This window comes from Enoplosus armatus, chromosome 9 (assembly GCF_043641665.1).
Source record: "Enoplosus armatus isolate fEnoArm2 chromosome 9, fEnoArm2.hap1, whole genome shotgun sequence".
NCBI lineage: Eukaryota > Metazoa > Chordata > Actinopteri > Centrarchiformes > Enoplosidae > Enoplosus > Enoplosus armatus.
Window position 1 is genome coordinate 7,153,949 of NC_092188.1, and position 20,696 is coordinate 7,174,644.

General features: G+C 43.0%; 1 protein-coding gene across 1 annotated transcript; it reads left to right on the top strand.

Annotated features, from left to right (window-relative positions):
- The first annotated feature begins 3,902 nt into the window (after positions 1-3,902).
- Positions 3,903-5,034, top strand: pou3f1 (POU class 3 homeobox 1). Its single transcript, XM_070912188.1, has one exon. The coding sequence runs from the start codon at positions 3,903-3,905 to the stop codon at positions 5,028-5,030; it is 1,128 nt and encodes a 375-aa protein (XP_070768289.1). The 3' UTR covers positions 5,031-5,034.
- The last annotated feature ends 15,662 nt before the right edge of the window (positions 5,035-20,696 follow it).

A 20,696-nucleotide genomic window follows, 5' to 3' on the forward strand; every position in this document is an offset into this window, starting at 1 on the left:
GATTTGGTCTTCAAAATGGATGGGCAAACAGCGTTTTTTTCCCATTGCATATTTAGTGCCTATTACGCATGTCTATCAAAAAAAAAAAAACTGGAAACGAAATACAATTATCTGATTGAGTGAGTTGGTGGATATTATTCTACTCGCTGTAGTTGGGGCGTACATCACATGAATTTTAAAATCTAAACATAGCTTGTGGCAGGTCGAAATGTTCCCCCTGGAATTGAGGAAGATTTGTATTTAACATCTAATATGAGGCCGAGGCCGTTTTAAGAGTGTGAGTGTGTTATTTTAGGTATACCTGTGGTAATAAATCCCGAGGATTCGGTTAAACTTCATTTCGAAATTAAATATTTGCATATTTATAGCCTTAGAATGAGGACTAAAATAACCATACTTACTTTTCGCTTTAAAAACCTCTGATGCATGTTTTAAAGTAGAGATTTGATTCTTTTAAATTGTTTTCTGATAAATAATACAATTTATTATTTTATTTTCTGCTCTTATTTCTCTCATTTTATTGAAGAGTACAGAATAATTTCACAATTCCCCTTTTAACTTTTTGTCATACGTCATTTTTATACATTAGGCTATTATTTATTCTTTACACTGCATCCTGACTGCACTGATACCCAGTCAGAGAGGGAGACAGAGGGAAACTTGATTAATTGAAGGGTCGATGCGGTCCTATTGGTTGAGGTGCGTCCTAACAATAACTGCTGCATATTAAGTAGGCTGGGGGAAAGATTAACACGTGACTGACTGAAAAAAAGAAAAGGCCCTTCATTCTAATAAATAAACCCATAAATTACAGCAGCACATAAATACACTCACTGCGTTTAGATGAACATCTTTTCCAAAAGTTAGAAAATTGTGTTTCGTCAGCAAAAGCATGAGTTTAGTGTCCTGTCCTTGTTAAAATGTGTTTTCAGAGTGTGAGTTTTAATGTCCCTCCAGTTCCTGCATGTTCACATTATGTCGAGACATCACAGGAAAGAAACTCGCGAGAAAGTGAAGAATAAATCAGAGACTTGAGTTTTCAGGGTGATACAAAGAAAGGACTTGTGCACACACTTATTTCTGGTAAAAGGGTCACCCAACTTCCTCGACACTCATCTCTGCGGTTCATACTCAGTGTGCCTCGCAATTTCTTTCCTTTTTTTCCCCCATTCTATTTTTTAAATCCATCATATCGAGCTCATTTCCAGCCGCTTTTCCTGTACGGCCTGTCATTCACCACTAAGTTCTGTGTGATCCCTTTCATCGAGCGCACCATGGAAACCTAGTGCGTCCTGGCAAAAATGCACCTCAGCGCACACAAGGCCATGTTCTTTACAAAAGGGCCAAAGCATCTGGATCTTTCTTTTCCAGCAGCTCCTCGCTGGCATGGCAAAGCACAAGACTGGGTCTGTGTGGCAGCAACCACTGCTTTTTATAGACTGGTAGACAAGAATGACTGAATGGCTAACGCATCTTCATTAACTGAGAGCTGCATGGAGCTCCGGTCCCTTATAGCTGTGACACACAGCCTGAGGTCTCTCAGGAGTTTAAGACTCTGGCAATAAGAAATGTTCTGGCTGGGATTTCCCATTAACAAGTCGCGTTAGAGAAGCATTGTCCATCATTGTCTTACGTGTTATTTTTACATTGTATACGATTTCCCCGGGTGTTACACTATTAATTACACAAAATAATGCTCAGTTGAATACAGATATGTATTGGTAGGTAATGTTATTATAGTTCAGTCTATTCCATGTTAAAATAAAGCAATTTCATCATGCAAATTGTTGTTTCTCGAGAATGAAAGAAAAACAATGTTTGCAAAATGCAACATATTAATCATCAGAAGTGTTTCTTAAAATGAGACATATTACAAATGCCGACGATAAAAAAAGATACATTGCGTTAGAAACATCTTCCTATATCTTAAAATCTGACTTTGTTACTAATAAATTGCCCTAAAATGACACGCAGGTAACTCGCGCGGATTGTCTCCCACTCATCCCAAATAAATATATAAAAGGAAGGGTGGACAAAAACCACGCCTTTCAAGAGATGATGACGAGCACCTGTGACCCCGACAACATTTTCCACACACACACACACACACACACACACACGCTCACACACACACTCGCTACATTGTTAACGCTGGAGACAAGAGTACAGCAAGGACGCGGTCACAGCAGAAAGGAGACAACTTACCTTTTAGTCATGTAGTCCCGGATTAAAATGAGCACTAGAGTCGAGTCGTCCTGTAAATAGAAAGAAAATAGTCGCATGGGGAAGATGACAACAAACAAACACGCGGCAGAGATAAAAAGGCAAAACATTGCTTTCAGGTAAATGATTAAAATGGGACTGTTGCGCCTGAAAAACCTTCCAAAACGCTCCTGTTTTAGAAGGAGTGGAACATGTGCCTGATTGCAGAGTTTTAGGCGAATGGAACGGGAGAGATGTAAGATTTGTTTAAAGCCCCGCATTTCCATTTAAGAACGTGATTGTGTTTGCAAAGATCCCTTTCAATCTTCGCATCTCCCCCCCTCTCTCTACCCCTCAGCGTCTCTGAGGCTGCTTTGCAATTCATAGAATTGGTAATTTGCTATTGGGACAAAACGTGAAGGGAAAAATAATCAGATCAACCGGGAGAGGTAGTGAGGAAGGAGCCAGGAGGAAGAAACACAAGGTTTCTCTCTCCAAGTTGCTGCCTAGTAAAATGCTTCGAGAGGTAAATGATATAAGAATATAGCTTATTTTATTTTCTTGAACTGGGAAAATCCAGAATAAGTGCAGCAGCAGCTTGGCAGTGAGGACACAACGTCCTATAAAAATTAGATGTGATTGTTTTATGATAGATTATAAATGATTGTTATCAGATATGGCATTGAACCTCGATAACGTCTGTATTGTTCCGTTCAGGATTTCAAAATAAGATAGTGAATGATGTGAATAAATTGTGTATAATATCTGTCACCTGCACCATACGTGTGTGTGTGTGTGTGTGTGTGTGTGTGTGTGTGTGTGGAGGGGGGTGTAGAGGGGGGGAGAGACAGAGAGAGAGACAGAGAGAGAGAGAGAGTATCTTGGCCTATCATAACTAAGTGGGTGGTGATGATGAGATCATACAACATTGAAAATTACCGAGACAATACAAATAAATGACATACGCGGAGGCTTTGAAATAGAGCAAATGCTTTCAAATTTGTCACACATTTAAAGCAGCATTCACAGACACGTCACATAGCGCTTATTTACACGCCTCTCGTCGTGTGGGTGGCTGCAGAGCTGGAGCATCGCGCCTTATAATCTATTTAAAATGAGGAGCGCTATAATCATCAGTGACCTATTATAAAGGTGCACGGGTGTGTGTTTGTAAGTGCATGTGTGTATGTTGGAGGGAGGGAGGGAGGGAGGAGGGGGGGGGCAACCCTTCAAAAAGATCTCCGTACTCCCCCACGTGGTTATTTGCAAAACAACCGATCTAAACCCAGGGAAACCTAATCAAACCCCGCTGCTGCAGCCCTGTTCACCTTCCTTGGAGAGATTTGGAGAAAGTAAATCTAACGGACAGACGGGGGGCTATCTGTGCGCAGGTACACGGAGTGAGAGGACTACTGTTAAAAACTCAAAGAGACATTTAATAAATAGAACATATGTTTTTTCTATAACATATGTACGATCGGAGCTCTTTCCGTCCTGTGCGAAAAATGCGCTGTACCATGCTCTGAAACCCTGCGCCTATTGAATATGTCCCCAGTGGGATTGAATCGGAGAGGAGCCAATACAAGCGGAAGGGAGGCGTGTCTTCGCTCTTCCCCAAGACCTCCCAGAGCAGGTTGTTGCGTTTTGGCTCTAAAGCCTGGAGACCTCCGAAGTGCTCGTCAGTTTTCGAAGTAGGAGCCATGGCGACAACAGCTCAGTATATTCCGAGGAATAACTCCTTACCGTCTAACCCGCTCATGCATCCGGATTCGGACAGGATGCACCAGGGGACGACCTACAGAGAGGTGCAGAAAATGATGCACCACGAGTACTTGCAAGGGCTTGCGGCTACCAACACGGGACACCCGATGAGCCTGACGCACCACCAGTGGCTGCCCACATCCAACACCGACTGGTCCAGCGGCACCCACATCGGACAGCAGGAGCACAAAGCCAGCGTGCAGGCGACCCGGGAGGATCTGAGCAGCGGCTTCCACCACAGATCTCACCTGGTGCACCAGCAGACGCAGAGTGGCCACCATGGTTCGTGGGCGCCTACTACGACCCACCACTTATCCCCGCTGTCCCCAGCATCCAACGGCCACCAGTCGCTGGTCTACTCCCAGCCTGGATACACGAACCTCAACGCAATGCTGAGTCCCCAGCCCGGCTCCCTGCACCATGGCATGCGGGACCCGCTCCACGATGATTCGGGCAGCCACGACAACCAGATGGAGTCGCCACAGCAGGCGTTCAGCCACCACCAGGACCATTCGGACGAGGACGCGCCCAGCTCCGACGACCTGGAGCAGTTCGCCAAGCAGTTCAAGCAGCGGCGGATCAAACTGGGCTTTACGCAGGCGGACGTGGGCTTGGCCTTGGGCACCCTGTATGGAAACGTCTTTTCTCAGACCACAATCTGCAGGTTTGAGGCGCTGCAGCTCAGCTTCAAGAACATGTGCAAACTTAAGCCGCTCCTAAACAAGTGGCTGGAGGAGACAGACTCAAACACGGGCAGTCCCACCAATTTGGACAAGATTGCTGCGCAGGGCAGGAAACGAAAGAAGAGGACCTCCATTGAAGTGGGGGTGAAAGGGGCGCTGGAAAATCATTTCTTAAAATGCCCAAAGCCGTCTGCTCATGAAATCACCTCTTTAGCCGGCACTCTGCAGTTGGAAAAAGAGGTTGTCCGTGTTTGGTTTTGCAACAGAAGACAAAAAGAGAAAAGAATGACACCAGTGGGGGTCCCTCACCCGAATATGGAGGACGTATATTCCCAAGCAGAGACCCCTCCTCTACACCGCACACTACAGAGTCCTGTGCAGTGACTGTTTTCATGAACAATCCGAGCATTTCCGCGGGGGGATAGAAAAGGGAAAGGGACTATGGAGTTTACAGTATTTAAGTTTGGCTTTTGTTTTCCTGAGAGAAAAGAGACATGGAAAAGTTGAACAGATGAGTTCAGCCCTTAGTATTCGGAGATCGTCAAGTCCAACAAATAGATGGCAAGAGGGGAAAATGTTAAGAAAAAAAAATCAAGAAAAAAAAAAAGAAAAAAAATTCGCTATTACTGATTCCGTGCGCATTTAAAGTGAAACAAAGATCTTTATTTACCAAAATTATATGGAGGGGACATGCATATAAAGTAAATTTGATATCCCATGGCTGTTTCAAATGGGGAGTAATTAAATGTGGCAACTGAGGCCATCTCCTCCTGGTGTACCATGAACTGTTGGCGCTCACCAGAACGAGGTGGTTGCCTGAAAATGATCAACACTGGAGACGAGTAGCCTACACTGAATGAACATTTTGCTTTTTCGGGCTTAAACTGATTAACCAGATTTCTGAATATTAGTGTATACTTTCTTTGTTATATTAAGTGTGATGTTTTGGTTTGGAAATACTTTAACTTCAGTGTCTCTCTTTCTGCAGACTGTCTATGATTTCTTTCATTATTTTGCTATAGGTACTGTAACTCATCAGAGCAGCCTCTCATTTTTCTGTTTACTCAGTGGGAGTTGATGGTGGAAAAGTGAGGGAAATTATGGCACCCGAAAACACTCATAATTAAAAGGTCAGACACATTTCCGAAAAATGTCCAATGCAAGAGGACTTCTAAGACCTCTTGCATGCCTTAAAAAGATATTTAAAGCTTTGCAGCTGACCACGTCGAAATTTGCAAAACATCACCAGACGCTAAAAAGGGCAATTCTTAAAAAAATATATTTTATTTGGGGGGTTGATTGTTTTCAAATTATTATTTTCTTTGCATGGAGCACTTATTCTTTCGTTTATATTATTATTGCAATTTTATATTCGTTAATAAAATTGTGAGTGGAGCTAATCTCCATAGGCTTAACCACAATAAATCCCATGTTTACAGGTCCACCACAGAGCGCTGTCAGCTCACACTGCTTACTGCCTGTTATCCTGTTGTATTCCAAACATTTCAAGAGAGATTGGTCAAATACGAAACGAAAAGTAATAATAACTCAGGTAACTTCAGTGCCCCATGTCGGAATATCACGCCTGTACATGATATTTTTTTGTTCCTCTGTGTTTTTTAGATGTTTTAATCTGGTTACAACCACACCGTTTTCCTTTGTCCCACATATCCATTGTATTATATTAAAACGCTGGATTCGGGGGGAAAGAAAATAATAATAACTCCTTATGGGTAAGCGATGAAGGGACTTAACTTTAGATATATTTATTTTTTTCTGACCTGAAAGGAAATCTGAAAATCTCATGCGTTGTGTGTCATTTCTCAATGCTGGACCAGTCCAAAAGCCTACAGCAGTGCTATTCATTACAGATGAGGGAAACATTTTTTTTTTTTCAAGAAAAAATAATAATGATAAAAAAAGATTTTAGAGAAAAATGTTGCCAGGATTATTTCCGATATGTAAATATGTCCAATATGTAAACTTGTTCTTGTTCTGAGATATTGTTTTGTTTTTGTTTCTTTCCGGGCAGTTTTGTACACTTACTAATTCCAAGAAGATATTTTAATATGATTTCATTTATGAATCTGACCATTTATATATATATATTTATTTCTTAAACGTGTTTGGAGCTTTTTGTTTAGCTCTGTTAATGGTTATGTTGCAGTGGATTTCAGTATGTTTTTCTTTTTGTTCACTACATTGGTTGTATGTTGATTGCTAAATGTAGACTGCAAAGTCACATTTATATTTATGTTATAGTAATATTTTATTACTTACATAAAACATATATACAAGAAATGGTCTTTTGTCTTCATTAAGATCCAAACCACTCGTCCTTTGTTGCTGTCTATTGTAGCATCACCAGGCAAACAAGATAAACATGATCATAAAGTTTATTGCTGTTCAGTGTGCTGAGCATCGGGAAGTGGTCATCACACCATGTGTTCAGTTTAAATAGCAGTGATTCGTTATGTAACAGGGGGTCGTTTAAATCAGAAGCTGTGTACATGTGCTGTTAAAGGGAATAGACAACAGTATTTTACCTCAGGCATTCCCTGCTAAGTTCACACAGTCTCTGACGTTGTTCACATCTTTGTGTAATAATCGCAGTATTAAATTGTGCAATATTAACACGGATTATTGTCTTTTCATTGAGTGGTGGTTATTATTATTATCCAGGTGACGTATTTATTAAGAGTAGCCCAAATAGGCCTTCTTCAATCATATTGAAATTTGAGCTGTTTGCTTTATATAAACCATCGACTCTCACTTGTCATGTTTGAAACATTTAAAAGGCGAATTGCGGTGAATCTTTGATCTGAGACAGAAGTGCCTGCTGGCAAAAAACAAAAAAATCAGCCTCTTTTCCAAAGATAGAGAGAGGAAAAAAGCATATAAGATAAACGAAAACGGCAGGCCCTGAAGTTTAATAAGAGCAGGCAGGCCTACATTCCCAGGCAACACATTTCACTGTTATTTATCTCCTAAATAAATATTCCATTTCTCTGAATCTCACATTAAGTATTAAAGTTTGGCCCTTCTGTCTTCCGTGTAATCACGGGCCACAGCGGCAGTGCGCATTGTTTCTACATTTACATCTACATATTAGAGCAGGATATAACTGGGTTCCATGGAGAGATCCATTGCAGGCGCTGGTACATTTTAATTCCGTCCACCACATTCACGGTTTCATTTCGAAATGTTCAAAATCACCGTGAAAAGTGAAAAGATGTTCAGTAGCAGTCAAATTCTACATTCACGAAGCATCCAATCTGAAAGTGTAGCTTTGTTGAAGAAGCGTAAACTTGTCTACATTTAGGCCATTATATCAGCGATCACAAGTTATTTCAATTAGGTTAGTTAACAGCTGCACGTTTGTGTTTTATTAGGCTGCTTTCTCAAGTGTGCCGTTATCAAACAGGAGTACGCAATACAAAGTTTGAAGTAGCGTTCACTGTCTAAAGAGAGCTCAGGTCAGAGTTTGGAGCACACATTTAGTCGCCTGTTATTATTTTCTATGCCATTTGCACAACTCTGACACCCAATACCCACGAATATTTTTCGTAATTCGATTTTTTAAAAAGATGAATTTGTGTGCGTCAGTCGAACAGCCGTGTCATTGAAACAACATCGAAACAACTATAAGTAAGAAGGCACAACATAAGACTGCCGGATTTTAAAATCGGCCTTTCGTGCAGCTGTGATGCAAGTGGGAAAAAAAGTGTCTTTGCACTGGCTGAGGTGGTCAAACTGTGGGAGAGGAGGCCAACATTAGGGAGCAAACCAATTGCCAGAGAACAGCGGGACACAGGCGCCCCCTGCTGGCAAAACCTGGGAACTGCAACACCAAAGCTCTACCTCAAAGTTTGTTAGAAAGGAACAATAATAACAAAAACAACAATATAATAATGAAATAATATAATCACCATTGTCAACATCATGTCAGCTATGTATGTATGATTGTGTAAAACACGCACAGCTCAAACATGCATGGCAAATAACTCCATTTGCTCAATTACTGTATTCTGCATCTTTCCAGAAGTTTACAACAGAGACTACGTTGTGTTTTCCTTTTCATGTCATATATCAAGCCAATAAATAAACCTCATTGGGTTGAGGTGTTCGACACTTCGACACTGCTGGAGGTAAACTGTTGTTTGGGCACGCAAGTAGCCTTGCCCCCTGTTATCGAGTCCTCAATCTGTCACTGCTTCGCTGCAGTGAGCCAAGAAGAGAGACATCGGGTCCCATTTCTAAATGTGACACGGTCAGGGATCAACCATCAAACCTCCCAGTATCAGGACAACCACTCACACCACTGAGGGCCTCTCAGGGACCAGTAGAAACGGACTGAAATGCCATGGAAAACACAGAGGCCTACAGAGTGAACATAGATGGGGAAACAGAGGGAGTCCACAGTTGACCAGAAAAGAGAGATTGTGGTGACTGGTACCAACTGTTATTATTTGATCATATGCAGTTTTTATTCTGTAGCATATGGAGGGACACAACCTCCATTATGCCCATAAATCAATAATACATGAGCAGAACTCATCACAAAACAGCAAAACCCAGCTATTTGACCTACGAATCACCACTGTTCACCCTCTCCTCCTATCCTCCTATCCCCCTCTCGGCAGTGTGCTCTCCTACACTGAGTGGGCCCTCGGCAGCACTTGCAGAGGAGCTCCAGCCTCAGCAGTGCCCGGGCGCTCGCGAACACGGATGCCTCCTTCATCAGGGAAGTATCGTCACACACAGGAGATGTGGATTAGTGATGATTAGCAGGGATTATGGCTGGTTAATGGTGGGAAAATACATTAGGAACCATCAGCTCTGGGAGGGGGAGGGGATTTCACTCACGCTAGCGGATTTGCATTGATCCACAGCAAATGAATGAGGATTAGCAACATCAAGCTATCTGCCAACAGATAAATAACATTAAGCGTATTATACGCCAACGCCTGTTATTAATGACATTACAAACACCACTACAATGCTGGCAATTATGGAAATAATGGGAGCTGAATAATTCACTTGGTTGAAATTCTTGGGATTCCAGATCATCCTCATGTAGAGATGCGGGGTGATGCTGGAGAGCCATGCTACTGGAAGCCAGAGAAGCATATGTTTCTGGGTACCACTTTCTAATAAGGCATGCTTTAAGGGGTTTATACATTGTTAATGGCTTCAGTAATGTTAAATGATGGTATAACCGCTTTATAGATTAGTAATAAGCCATTTGTTAGAACAAGTTTTGGGTTGCTAAGCTCTAAAATACCACAGCTTGGTGTATATTCTCCTCCAGTGACACTTGTCTTTCGCACCAGTGGATAATTTGATCACTTACACTATGGAGGGGGAGCAAATGAAGAGCACCAGGACCAAAACCCATCCATTAGATTATTGTAGTAAAAGAAGTCTTCATTAAATGTTTTACTCACTCCCTTATGATGCAACAAGTGTGCAGCTTGCAAATCCATAACCTGGCAACCCAATAATTGTCCTTATTAATTGCTTATTATTTAACTATAAAGTATAAACAAATGATTTATTACTCACCAATAAAGACAAAACAGTATACCTTATTAAAAAGTGCTTATTAGCTTGATGCGACAGATGGCAAGCTGAGAAAAAAAGCACATGAAAAAATGCAGTGCATCATTTACGCCGTGTTAATAAGTCATTTCTCCTTTAATATATACATCCTTTTCATTTTATGGCAGGTAATGTCAAAGTTCAATTGGATCAATACTGAGATATGATTGACACTGATTAAACTGCAAAGACAGGGCATCTACAATACACATCTTCTGCATAGCCACATATTAGTCTGTAGGTAGGAGGAGTGCGGAGGAGAAAATAGTGCTCATTCCTCCATCTAACCCACATTCTTAACCTGACAGGTGAAAGAGCCTGTAGCATTCTTACTCTCTATTACTACCTCTTCCTCCAGCCGAGTTCTCCTCTCCTCTTTTTTTACCGTTTATGTAATAAATACTCCACTCCCACAGTGAGTGGCAGAGAAAGGGGGGATGGAGACTGGAAAAAGAACAGAATAATGCATTTTTTCATCAAAAATTCCTTCTCTTCCTCTACCTCAAGGTTTCCTCCTCTGAGCCACTTGAAAGATGGGCAACAATGTGGCCACACAGTGAACACCTAGTTACCATATGAAACACTCCAGCAGTGAACTGGAGGAGACGGAGACGGGAGAGGAGAAGTCTTGTGTTATTTATGATACTGGGCCTTGTAGCTATATGGGTTCCCCCTTCATGTCTACTCCAAGGTATGGCCCCCATATGCGAAGGGGTTTAAGTGCAGCTTTAGAAAGTTACTCTCCCCTCCCCTCTACATCTCTTTGCTCCTCACTCTGAGGTTTTGAAGAAGAGAAGTAGCCCGTCTCCCTCTTTCATGGCTTTGAGGGACATTTCATATCGCCTCAGGTGTCTGTCAGTGTGACTAACAGTTCTGAGAGTGGAGAACTAATATCTCAGGAACTTGCCTCCAGGCAGCAGCACATAGATGTTACTGTTGGTGGCATACAATGAGAAGAAAGTCATACTTTAGAGGCATTCAGCAGCAGCAATTACGACTGATTTAGCGAGCTGGTGGGCATTAAACAATGGCTGTGACAACCTTAGCAGGTGATAAGAACACAGTGGGAAAGGCAAGGTAAATGCAATCATCTGTACCGCACAAGCTGCCTTCATTTTGTAGGATGTCTGACAAAAGGTTGCAAATAGCCCAAGGAAATGTATAAGGGATAATACACTAACCAAACAAAGCCGTAATAATAATGGGTTTATTTTTTTGGTCTTTTCATGGTGACACATCTGAAATCACACAGCACAGCTGCTGAGGAGGCCTTTTAAACTACTGCACAAGGTTGCAGAATTAATTGTTGCGCCTAAAAGAACAAGGCATTCCCATGCTAAAGGTTGTCCCCTCTCTTCACCTTCAAGCCTGGTTTTTGTCAACTGTAGCGATGGTGTTGCCTTCTGACTTCAATAACAAGGTTCACTGCAGAGAAAAGGAGAGAAAAAGAAAAGACAAGGCCCTGCAGTAGAGAGATACACTGATAAACAATAGGAAGGTCATCTAACCTTAGAGCACACTGAGATGTTCAGGGCCTTCCTTCATCAAGGATATTCAAAAAGAGAAAAAACCTGGCTATTCAGAATTCACAAATGTATAGGCTCAGGAGCTGAAAGATCATCTTTCTGTATATGCTGAGCAGCTCTATTGTTTCTTTAAGAAGACATATGGACAATCTAGGAAAGAATAGCAAAGGATTCTTGCACAGAGATCTTGGCAGTACAAAAGTAACAGAGGAAGTTCCAGCTCTGCTGTACATCGTTTGTGTGCCAGCCCTATGATCCAAACCCAAACAATATTCTTTGCTGTTGTCCTTTACCCATGACTGATCCTTCGTGTTATGCATGCTGGAATGGATATTATATTGTGAACCCCTGCAAATTGGAGCCGGACAATAAACAGATCATCAAAGATGATTCCGCTGCCCCCGACAGTCTGCTTTGCCCTGCGATGCTGAGTTCAAAGGACGAAGATCGGTGGGCAAATGAGTGCCGTTGCACAGCGCACAGTCAACTGAAACAACAACAAAGATAAGGCTGATGGAAATAAATACATAAAGCTGGAGGAGAGAGGAGAGTGAAAAAATAAGGCAAGCTTGGGGAGGGGGGGGGCTAGACACAGTACAGAGATGAAATGGAGACCTGCCACTGTGCTCAAGGACACCGCGTGCCACTATGTAATTAGAAATGTACACAGATGATTTGGATGCAGCGATATGATTAGGCAAAGCAGTCCCCAGTCTTAGGCCTAATCAGCTCACTTCTGAGAGATACTCCAAGACTGCTGGTGTGTGTGTGTGTGTGTGTGTGTGTGTGTGCGCGTGTGTGTCTACTAGAAGTAGAGAGGGTGTTACACACTACTAGGCATCTCTCCCCTCACTACAAGCTCTGGGAGGGTACACTAGAGAAACTGGCATACAGATGCACATAAAGTTAGACATCCAGAGATGGGGAAACACATAGGGATGGCTATGAGCAGACACTTAATTTGAACACGCAAACACATGTGCACGACCTGCTTATGATGGGAATTAGGATTGATAGAAGAGGGAGCTATAACCGCATGTACTGCATGTATTATGAACCCTTGCTGCTGAGCCAGTGTCAAAGACTTGCAATGGTGAAAACATGTGGCGAATGAGAAGAACAGAGGGGACTGTATACATAGTGTAGGAAACAGATTGGCATGATGAAGGATAAGATGAAGGATAAGATTAAGGGGACAATGAAAAGAGAGAAAGTAACGTTGGCAGGAGAATTCATCAAAGAGTTCTTCTGAAACAAACATGGTGAGTAATAATGTACTTGACTGGAAGTAGGATTCAAGAAAATCATGAAAGAAAATGTTTCATTGTTCTACTCTGAGTTGCTTTCAGGTCAAACTTCAAAATGCATTTTAAGGTCAGCTCAAAAAGAATTGAACAAAAACACCTTAAACAGCAACACATATGTGCCCTGGAGCTTAATGCTAGAACATGCACAAAAGAGGCGATGGTCTACAAAGACCCGAGTAATGAGCAAAGGCCAATTAAAAAGAGCTGCTCCCTCCTCCCTCCCCCTCCTCCTCATCTACCACCTCCCTTTCTCTTTCTATCTGTCCTTCTGTCTCTCCTCCTCCAGTGGCTTGTTATTGATCACCTTTAACCCCGTCTCTCAGTGGTGTCAAAACTACCATTTAGGGTCATCCCTTGGGCTGAGCGTGTGTCGATCGCACCCTGCCCCATAAATCATTACTGGGAGGAGGGCTCAGAAGGGTCTGGCTTGCCTGAAGCGCAGAGGGAAGGCCTGACTTTCACACACACATTTCGGTAGAGCCCAACCTCATGCCCCTAGGGGTCAAGGGTCATCGATGGTCCCATGGATTAGCACCCAGACACCCCCGCTAACCCTGGCTTCTCCAGCCAACCCACCTCTATTCCCCCACGGGCCTGGCAGCGGCACCCCTTTGATTTTTAAATAAGACAAAAGGTCAGTTGGTGTCCTGACCTGTCTTCGCAGTGATCTCCCTCCCTGTACGTGACAGTTCTTCTTTATTCATGATGGTTCCTAATTTCTGTCTTGTTGCCGCAAACTGAATGAAGGATGAGCAAAGTTTTATGTAAGATGTAAAGGGAAGTTCACAGAACGATATGGTCGAGAGAGTTTGTCTGTGGCGCGAATGACTGGTGCTGCGGGCTACAGGAGGCTATTGTTGTCACTGTGTATCTGTTCGGCTATCTGTGTTGGTCTCATACAAACTCCCCTTTACCTCCTTCTGGGCTGGAGGCGCCTCATCGCCTCAGTACACGGCTGCATATCAGCCAGATGCTGCATCCACCCACATCCCTCCTCCTTTTCTCTTTACTCCTTCTTTCCCCTCTCCACCCCCCATGCTTTCCTCCCTATGTAGAGAGGCAAACAAACAATTCTCTCCAATCCACTCTCACTGTCTGACTGCTCTAATCTGCCTCTCTCTGCCTGTCTGTCTGTCTACCTGCTGCTCTCCCTGCAGTGGTCAGACTAGGTTAGGTTCCCCTCCTCAGTCACAGTCAAGGGGCCTGGGAATGAGGGGATGATGGGTAGAGGTGACAGGTCCTTTGTTGGGGTAAAGACTCATGACCCATGGGTAGGCAGGCAAAGGAAGGGGTAGGGGAGTCACTCTCCTCAGGCCCTTCATATCCCTCTGGATGATGTATAGTTGGAGGTCATTTTGTCACTTGTTTGTATTAGTTAGCGATCAGTGGTGGATTATAACCACATGCAATTACTTGAATAGTATTTAAGTATGACTTTAAGATATTTGCACTTAAGTATTTTAATATTCTGCTACTTTATACACCTACATCACTTAATTTAAGAACACATTTGTATTTTTACTCCACTACATTGATTTTAAAACTCTAGTTAGTAGTACATTGCAGAAAACCTACAAGCTTACACAGTATGATACTATGTTATGGATTAAACTACAGTATATAAAATATATATTATCTCCACCTTGACCAGTTAAATATGCTGCTTACACGTTAATGCATCAGTGATAATAATCTAATATTATAATATGTAATAATGACAGGAACCTTTCTGCATAATGAGTACTTTACTTGTATAATTTCCCCCCGGGGATCAATAAAGTATTTCTGATTCTGATTTAATACTTTAGGTGCAGTACTTCTGTACTTTCACAGTAAGTAAAATAATGTAGTAAAATTTGGTATGCAGTATTGGAGTATTTTTACCTGGTGGTATTGCTACTTTTACTAGAATCTGAGTACTTCTTCCATATTTTCAGCAATTTTGAGATATTGGACTTTGGATCACTCTCACACCAATCAGCATATACAGATGAAAGGTGATCCACTGATGATGAGGGGGGATGGTGGTGAAGCGGAGCAGAGGGTATGGATTTGGTACCCATTGTTGGTAGGGGGTTCCCATGTGCCTCTCCACCCACTCCCCCCACCCACCTCTCCCCTGCGGGATGGCTCTACCAGGGGGTGTAGGCATGGGACAGGACACTCCGCCACCGAGGGGATTAATTGGTGTGGCACCTCTTTGGTGCACATGGCCAAAGCAATTAAATAGTGGCCCTAGGCCTTCAGTTTGCCATTACTAAACCTGTGACAAAGCAGCAAATTGGGCCTCCATACTTGTTTCCCCATATGAGCGCATAAACCAGAGAGATTAAACAAATTCTGCATTTGTCGGCAGAAGTTGTTGAGTGAATACGGGGGAAAGGGACTACAGGTATGGCAGCATAAAAGACATAAGGAAGGGGAATGATGGAGATTGAAGATTTTAAAGATACATTCTTTAAAATTTGTGCTATGTGCATATGTTTGGATATGTGTCTATGACTTTCTGCATGGACATTTGAATGCACTATGTGCAGAGTGTAAGCAGGGTCTGGTGGCTTTCTTATCTCCCCCACTGTCTCTCCCACTCCCTGCAGCTGTCAATTAGTGAGCCTGGGTGTGTGAAGGCCTTGTGCTCTTTCACATGAGCCTTTGTTGCTTCTCTCTCTCTCCCTCTTTCTGTCTCCCCCGTGTTTGAAGATTGAGAAAAGACACAAGGCAGGTTACTGTAGCTCCTCTCTGGGGTGTTGGTTGCTGTCTGCCCCTCTATAAGCCTGCCTGGGCCTGAAGCAGCAGACCACAGTGCCCACAGAACCTTCAAACACAGGAGGGAAAACACAAGCCTGGCCATGGAAAGCCAACCTCCGTCAGCTAAGCATGGCTGTGTCAGATACACCCTCACCTCTACCAGCGCAGAAAGACGAATGACCCTTGAGATGTGCACATACAGTATATGTATATTGTGTGATGTTTGTAGTCGGTGTAGGTGAATGTGAAGGAGCAGAAGGAAGAGGAGAAATGCTGAAGGGAAGGGAAAGAGGAGGAGACACGATGAGAAAGAAAAGAGGAGAAAGGGTAAGGATAGGAGGTGGTGGAGAAGGAGGAGAAGAAAATGAAGCGAAGATAAAGAAAAAGGAACAGGAGAGGAAAGAAAAGGAGGATGAGTAGCAATAGGAGAATAGATAAAGGAAAGGATGAGGTTTATGAGGGAATGAGAAAAGAACTTGGATGAAAAGCACCATCCTATTTTTGTATATAAGCTATTCCTATCTCTTTTACTCTACACAACAAGGGACCCTTCTTTGGTCCTGCAGTTGTACTTAAAGCACAGTAACGTGCATCACATGATGTGATATATAAAAGTCTTTGAAAGTAAATGAAATATTCCACATCAGCTGTGACAAAATAACCTCCTTTACTCTCAATTACCAGTTTTTGTTTTTATAGAAACGTTAAAGATTTAGCAGTTCACAGGTTCTAAGCAGGGGAGAACCAAAATAGAGCCAGAAAAACACCTCTCCATACAAATTTGAAGCTGTTTTATCTGTTAGCTGTCAAATCAAAACTGAGAGCAATTCCAGGTGCTGTATTGAATAACTGGCAGCTGAAATTCAAGTGGCTTAGCTAATAGTGGTTGTTCTATTAAATACAATTTAGCCTATAAAGAACCACTGAAAGAAGCAGACAACCTTTGTCAAACGAGGGCCAGACGTGTTCACCCCCAACCACCCAGCAGCCCAGCCCCTACAGCCATCCTCCCCAGCCCAGATCTCCAGACACTAGGCTGGAGAGAGGCGTGAGGAAGGGGGCCAGACTGCTAACCATCCATCACATCCGTCTGACCCGCCCCGCAGTGCTGAAAAGACCACGGTTATCACTCACCCCTGACACGGCCATCGACGTTTGCCCTTACACGTGTGTGCGTGCACAGACACACACACACACACACACACACACACACACACACACACACACACACACACACACACACACACACACACACACACACACACAAAGACACACAAAGACACTCAAAGACACTGAAGCACATAGACAATCCACAACATCTTTGCAGTCACTCCAAAATGTCCCATCACCTCTTGTCCTTCCCTCCATTGAACTCTCATCACCATCCATCAACCCTCATCATTCACAAAAATGCCAACACGCTCAACAGATGGCTCTAAACCAATAAGCAACCATGACAAATGCCAGGTAACTCCCAACAGGGACCAATCACTTTAGTCTGCATCCTCAACTGGAAAACAGTTATTTCCAGTTGTGGAAAACAGTTATGTAAAGCTAGCGTCAGCTTCGACCTAGACTGGTGTGGGCTTTTGTGCTGATCCGAGTTTGGCGTTACAATAGCTTGTATTGTCCCACTGCCTCTCAGCTTTATTACATATGTATGTGTTGATTGCTGCAAAACAACAATGCTGGTGCATGGCATTAAGCAGTAACAATAACAGTGATGCTTGGCGCTCCTACACAGCGTTGGATGTTTATCCAACAAACCCCTGTGTTGACGCCCAGTACCCAATGGTGTGAAATACCAGCCGAAGAGCCAGCTTGGGAATATCATGAATGGGAACTTTATAGAATACTTTACTGTGTTGAGGCATATTTCAGTGATTTTAACTCTACACACTAAAAGCAATTACAGATCAGGGATTATTGACTATTGCTGTATATATCGTGAAAGTCCTCCAAATAACTTTTAGTTTTGGCTGTATCCAGAGTGCTTTGTATTGAGTCTGGACACTTTATCTGGACACTTTACTTTATTCTGGTCACTGCACTGTTTGTTATTTATCTTATTAACTTATTTGTTATCGAAACAATAGCACCTTCAGACCACAGCAAATTCCTTGTAATGTATGTTACTTGGCAATAAACAGTTTCTGATTCTGATTCTGAACACTAAGCTTTGTAAAGGAACCCAGTGAGATCCATACTGTGTAGATGTGTGAAACTGATACAGAATCCATGGCACAATGGACACACATGAGTGAGCTCCATAGGCTCAAAGGTCACCTGGCCCACCCACGTCACTGTGGTGTAACAAGCCAGTGTGGAATGCCAGGGGGTCGTCCTGGTCGAAAACCTTGGGTTTGTCACCCGCTCAACCCTCAAAACATCGTGACACACCCGAGCAGGCCAAGCAATGTGCAACCCCCGCCAGCACCCTGTGGTATCAGAGACCTCCCCACCCTTGGGTCCCATTCACACAAACCCACATATGGGCGTACGCGGACAACAGCCATCTCTGATGCCCTTCTGATTCTCTCCGTTGGCATTTAGCTGGAGAAGTTTAGTGTGTGCGTATACGTGTGCCTGTGTATGTGTGTGTGTTTGTTTCAGCGGCGAGGGGGGGGGGTTGAGGTGACAAGAGTTGTGGTGCAGATGTCCCCACAGCCAGCGGAGCCTCATGAATGGTGACTGTTGTGATGGTGATGGGGAAACGCGTTGGAGGCCTGGCCTACGCACTCCAGTCATCTGAATGGTTGGAATTCAACATGGTCGAAAAGACAAGCTCATGCGTGCAGACTGGAAACAATGTGCCCTCTTTATTACTTTCTCTCTAAATCTCTCTGTCACTCTCACTTCTTTCTTCTTTGGCTTTGAATCATTCCCCTTCTGTAAATGTAGCTGTAATTTTCATTGTGTTGACGGTTTCATTGTGACGCTAATCTTTCATGGTACTTTTTAAAATTGTTGTTGAGCATCAAAAATTACTCTTTATATATGACTAAAAACATGAAAGCAAATTGATTAGCTTTTAATAATACAATAAATTAAGCAAATCGTTCTTAGAGGATGAAGCACAAAGTATTGAAACAATGGAAAAAAGATGGATAGGAAGTCAACGGGTAATTGATTTGAAGTGGAAATGTTATGATTGATCTATTGATTAGCTGTCTGGTGCTCCAGCCCTTTTTAACAGCAGACATACGGCTTCACTCAGGGGACAATGAAGCCAGGGCCTCTGAGGGACACACAGGTCCACCTATTTACCATGCGACCATCAGGACAAAGGAGAGACAAGATGAGGCTGCCTCTTCAGGCTCTGTCCTATTAAACATCTAAGAACTCGATGCTTGGTCAAACACATTTTGTGACTCAAACGCTGTTTACATCTGAGAATTTATTGTCACATATCAGCATTTTTCAGATGAAATGATGTGACTGATATTCAATTGACAAAAGACAGAAGAGGAACTGACTTTATGTGTGCCGAAAACACATTTTTTCAGAAGAAAGCATAACTGTTCTGCTGCTCGGTTGGCCCTAGATTTTCTTTACAGTATACTGTCAACATTAGATGTAAATGAGAGCACACACTTCCACAGATGCACATAAGACATCTATTGCCAGTCTTTCTCAGAGTTACAGTATTTATCTGTCCACGAGTGTGGGAATGTCCTCGCACACTGTCTATACTATTAGCTAAACCAAACAACAAACATGAATTAACAACAGCTATACCAAATTTGTGTTATGACACTGACCCATAGGACATGGTCAAACACATTGGAGAGTATGCATTGTAGTGAAACCTATATACATAGATAACTAAAAATGTCATATGCATTAGCGAAACAAAGCACATACATTAATGAAAAAACTTTAACAGACACTACTGAAACCATGTGCATACACCATGTTTGTTAGTCTTTACATTAGAATAGATCTTAAACATTTTCCATGACAAATCTGCTTGATACCATTATGTATCTACACTTAGTCTACCTTAGTCTAATCTACACCGAGGCACACACAGCTTCCTTTCCTTCTTTTATTAGTGACAGTGAAGTGGACAGCCAGACTACAGTGAAGTCCTTTATCCTGACTAACAAACAGATAAATCACTCAGCTCTGACCCACGCACTCACACACACAGGGGAACGACAGACAGTAAAAGTCCGACATGTCCCAAGAGAGACCAAGAAAAGGATTCTTGTTTGAAGCAGGAAGGGGTTATTGTTCACTAGATGCCAGGGCGTGGGCACCCAGGCAGAGATTAGCTACAGGGAAACATTATCTCTCTGGGCCAGTTTACAAGACCCAGTCATAGTTTTGTCATCTAGGTACTTTATGTTCTGAGTGGCTCTTGTCTCCCATAAGAACAAAGTGCGGGCTTGTTGAAGAAACCCAGAGGGGTGAGTCCCTGCTCTCCTCCCACCTCCTCTCCTCCCCTCTGGCCCCCGGACCAACGGCGAGGCTGCTGGAGTTCAAGCCTGGCCACGTGCTGGCCATTACACTCCCACGATGACCTTGTTGAGCTCAACATTTAGAGTCCCATAAAAACATTATTGTCCGACTCCTGGGATCATTTGTCCACCACCACAAAGGCTCAGAGAAAACCAAAATGTTAACCCCCCCGGGGTTTTGCGGAGGCACATTTTTCAGATTCTGCCCCTTCTCCTCCTCTCTACCCATCCGCCCTCCCGGTACCACATTGCGCCCACACTGACGTACTTCCAAGCGGTGCCCACAGGGCACTCCTACACAAACACATTCAGATATGAAGAGGGCTACTTGGTCAAAATGCTGCCCCATAAAATAGCCATTTTGTGTTTTGTACTCCCAAAGAGCAAAAACAACAATAATATCCA

Coding starts and splice junctions, on each gene's coding strand:
- pou3f1 (XM_070912188.1), top strand. CDS start 3,903: ATGGCGACAACAGCTCAGTATATTCCGAGGAATAACTCCTTACCGTCT.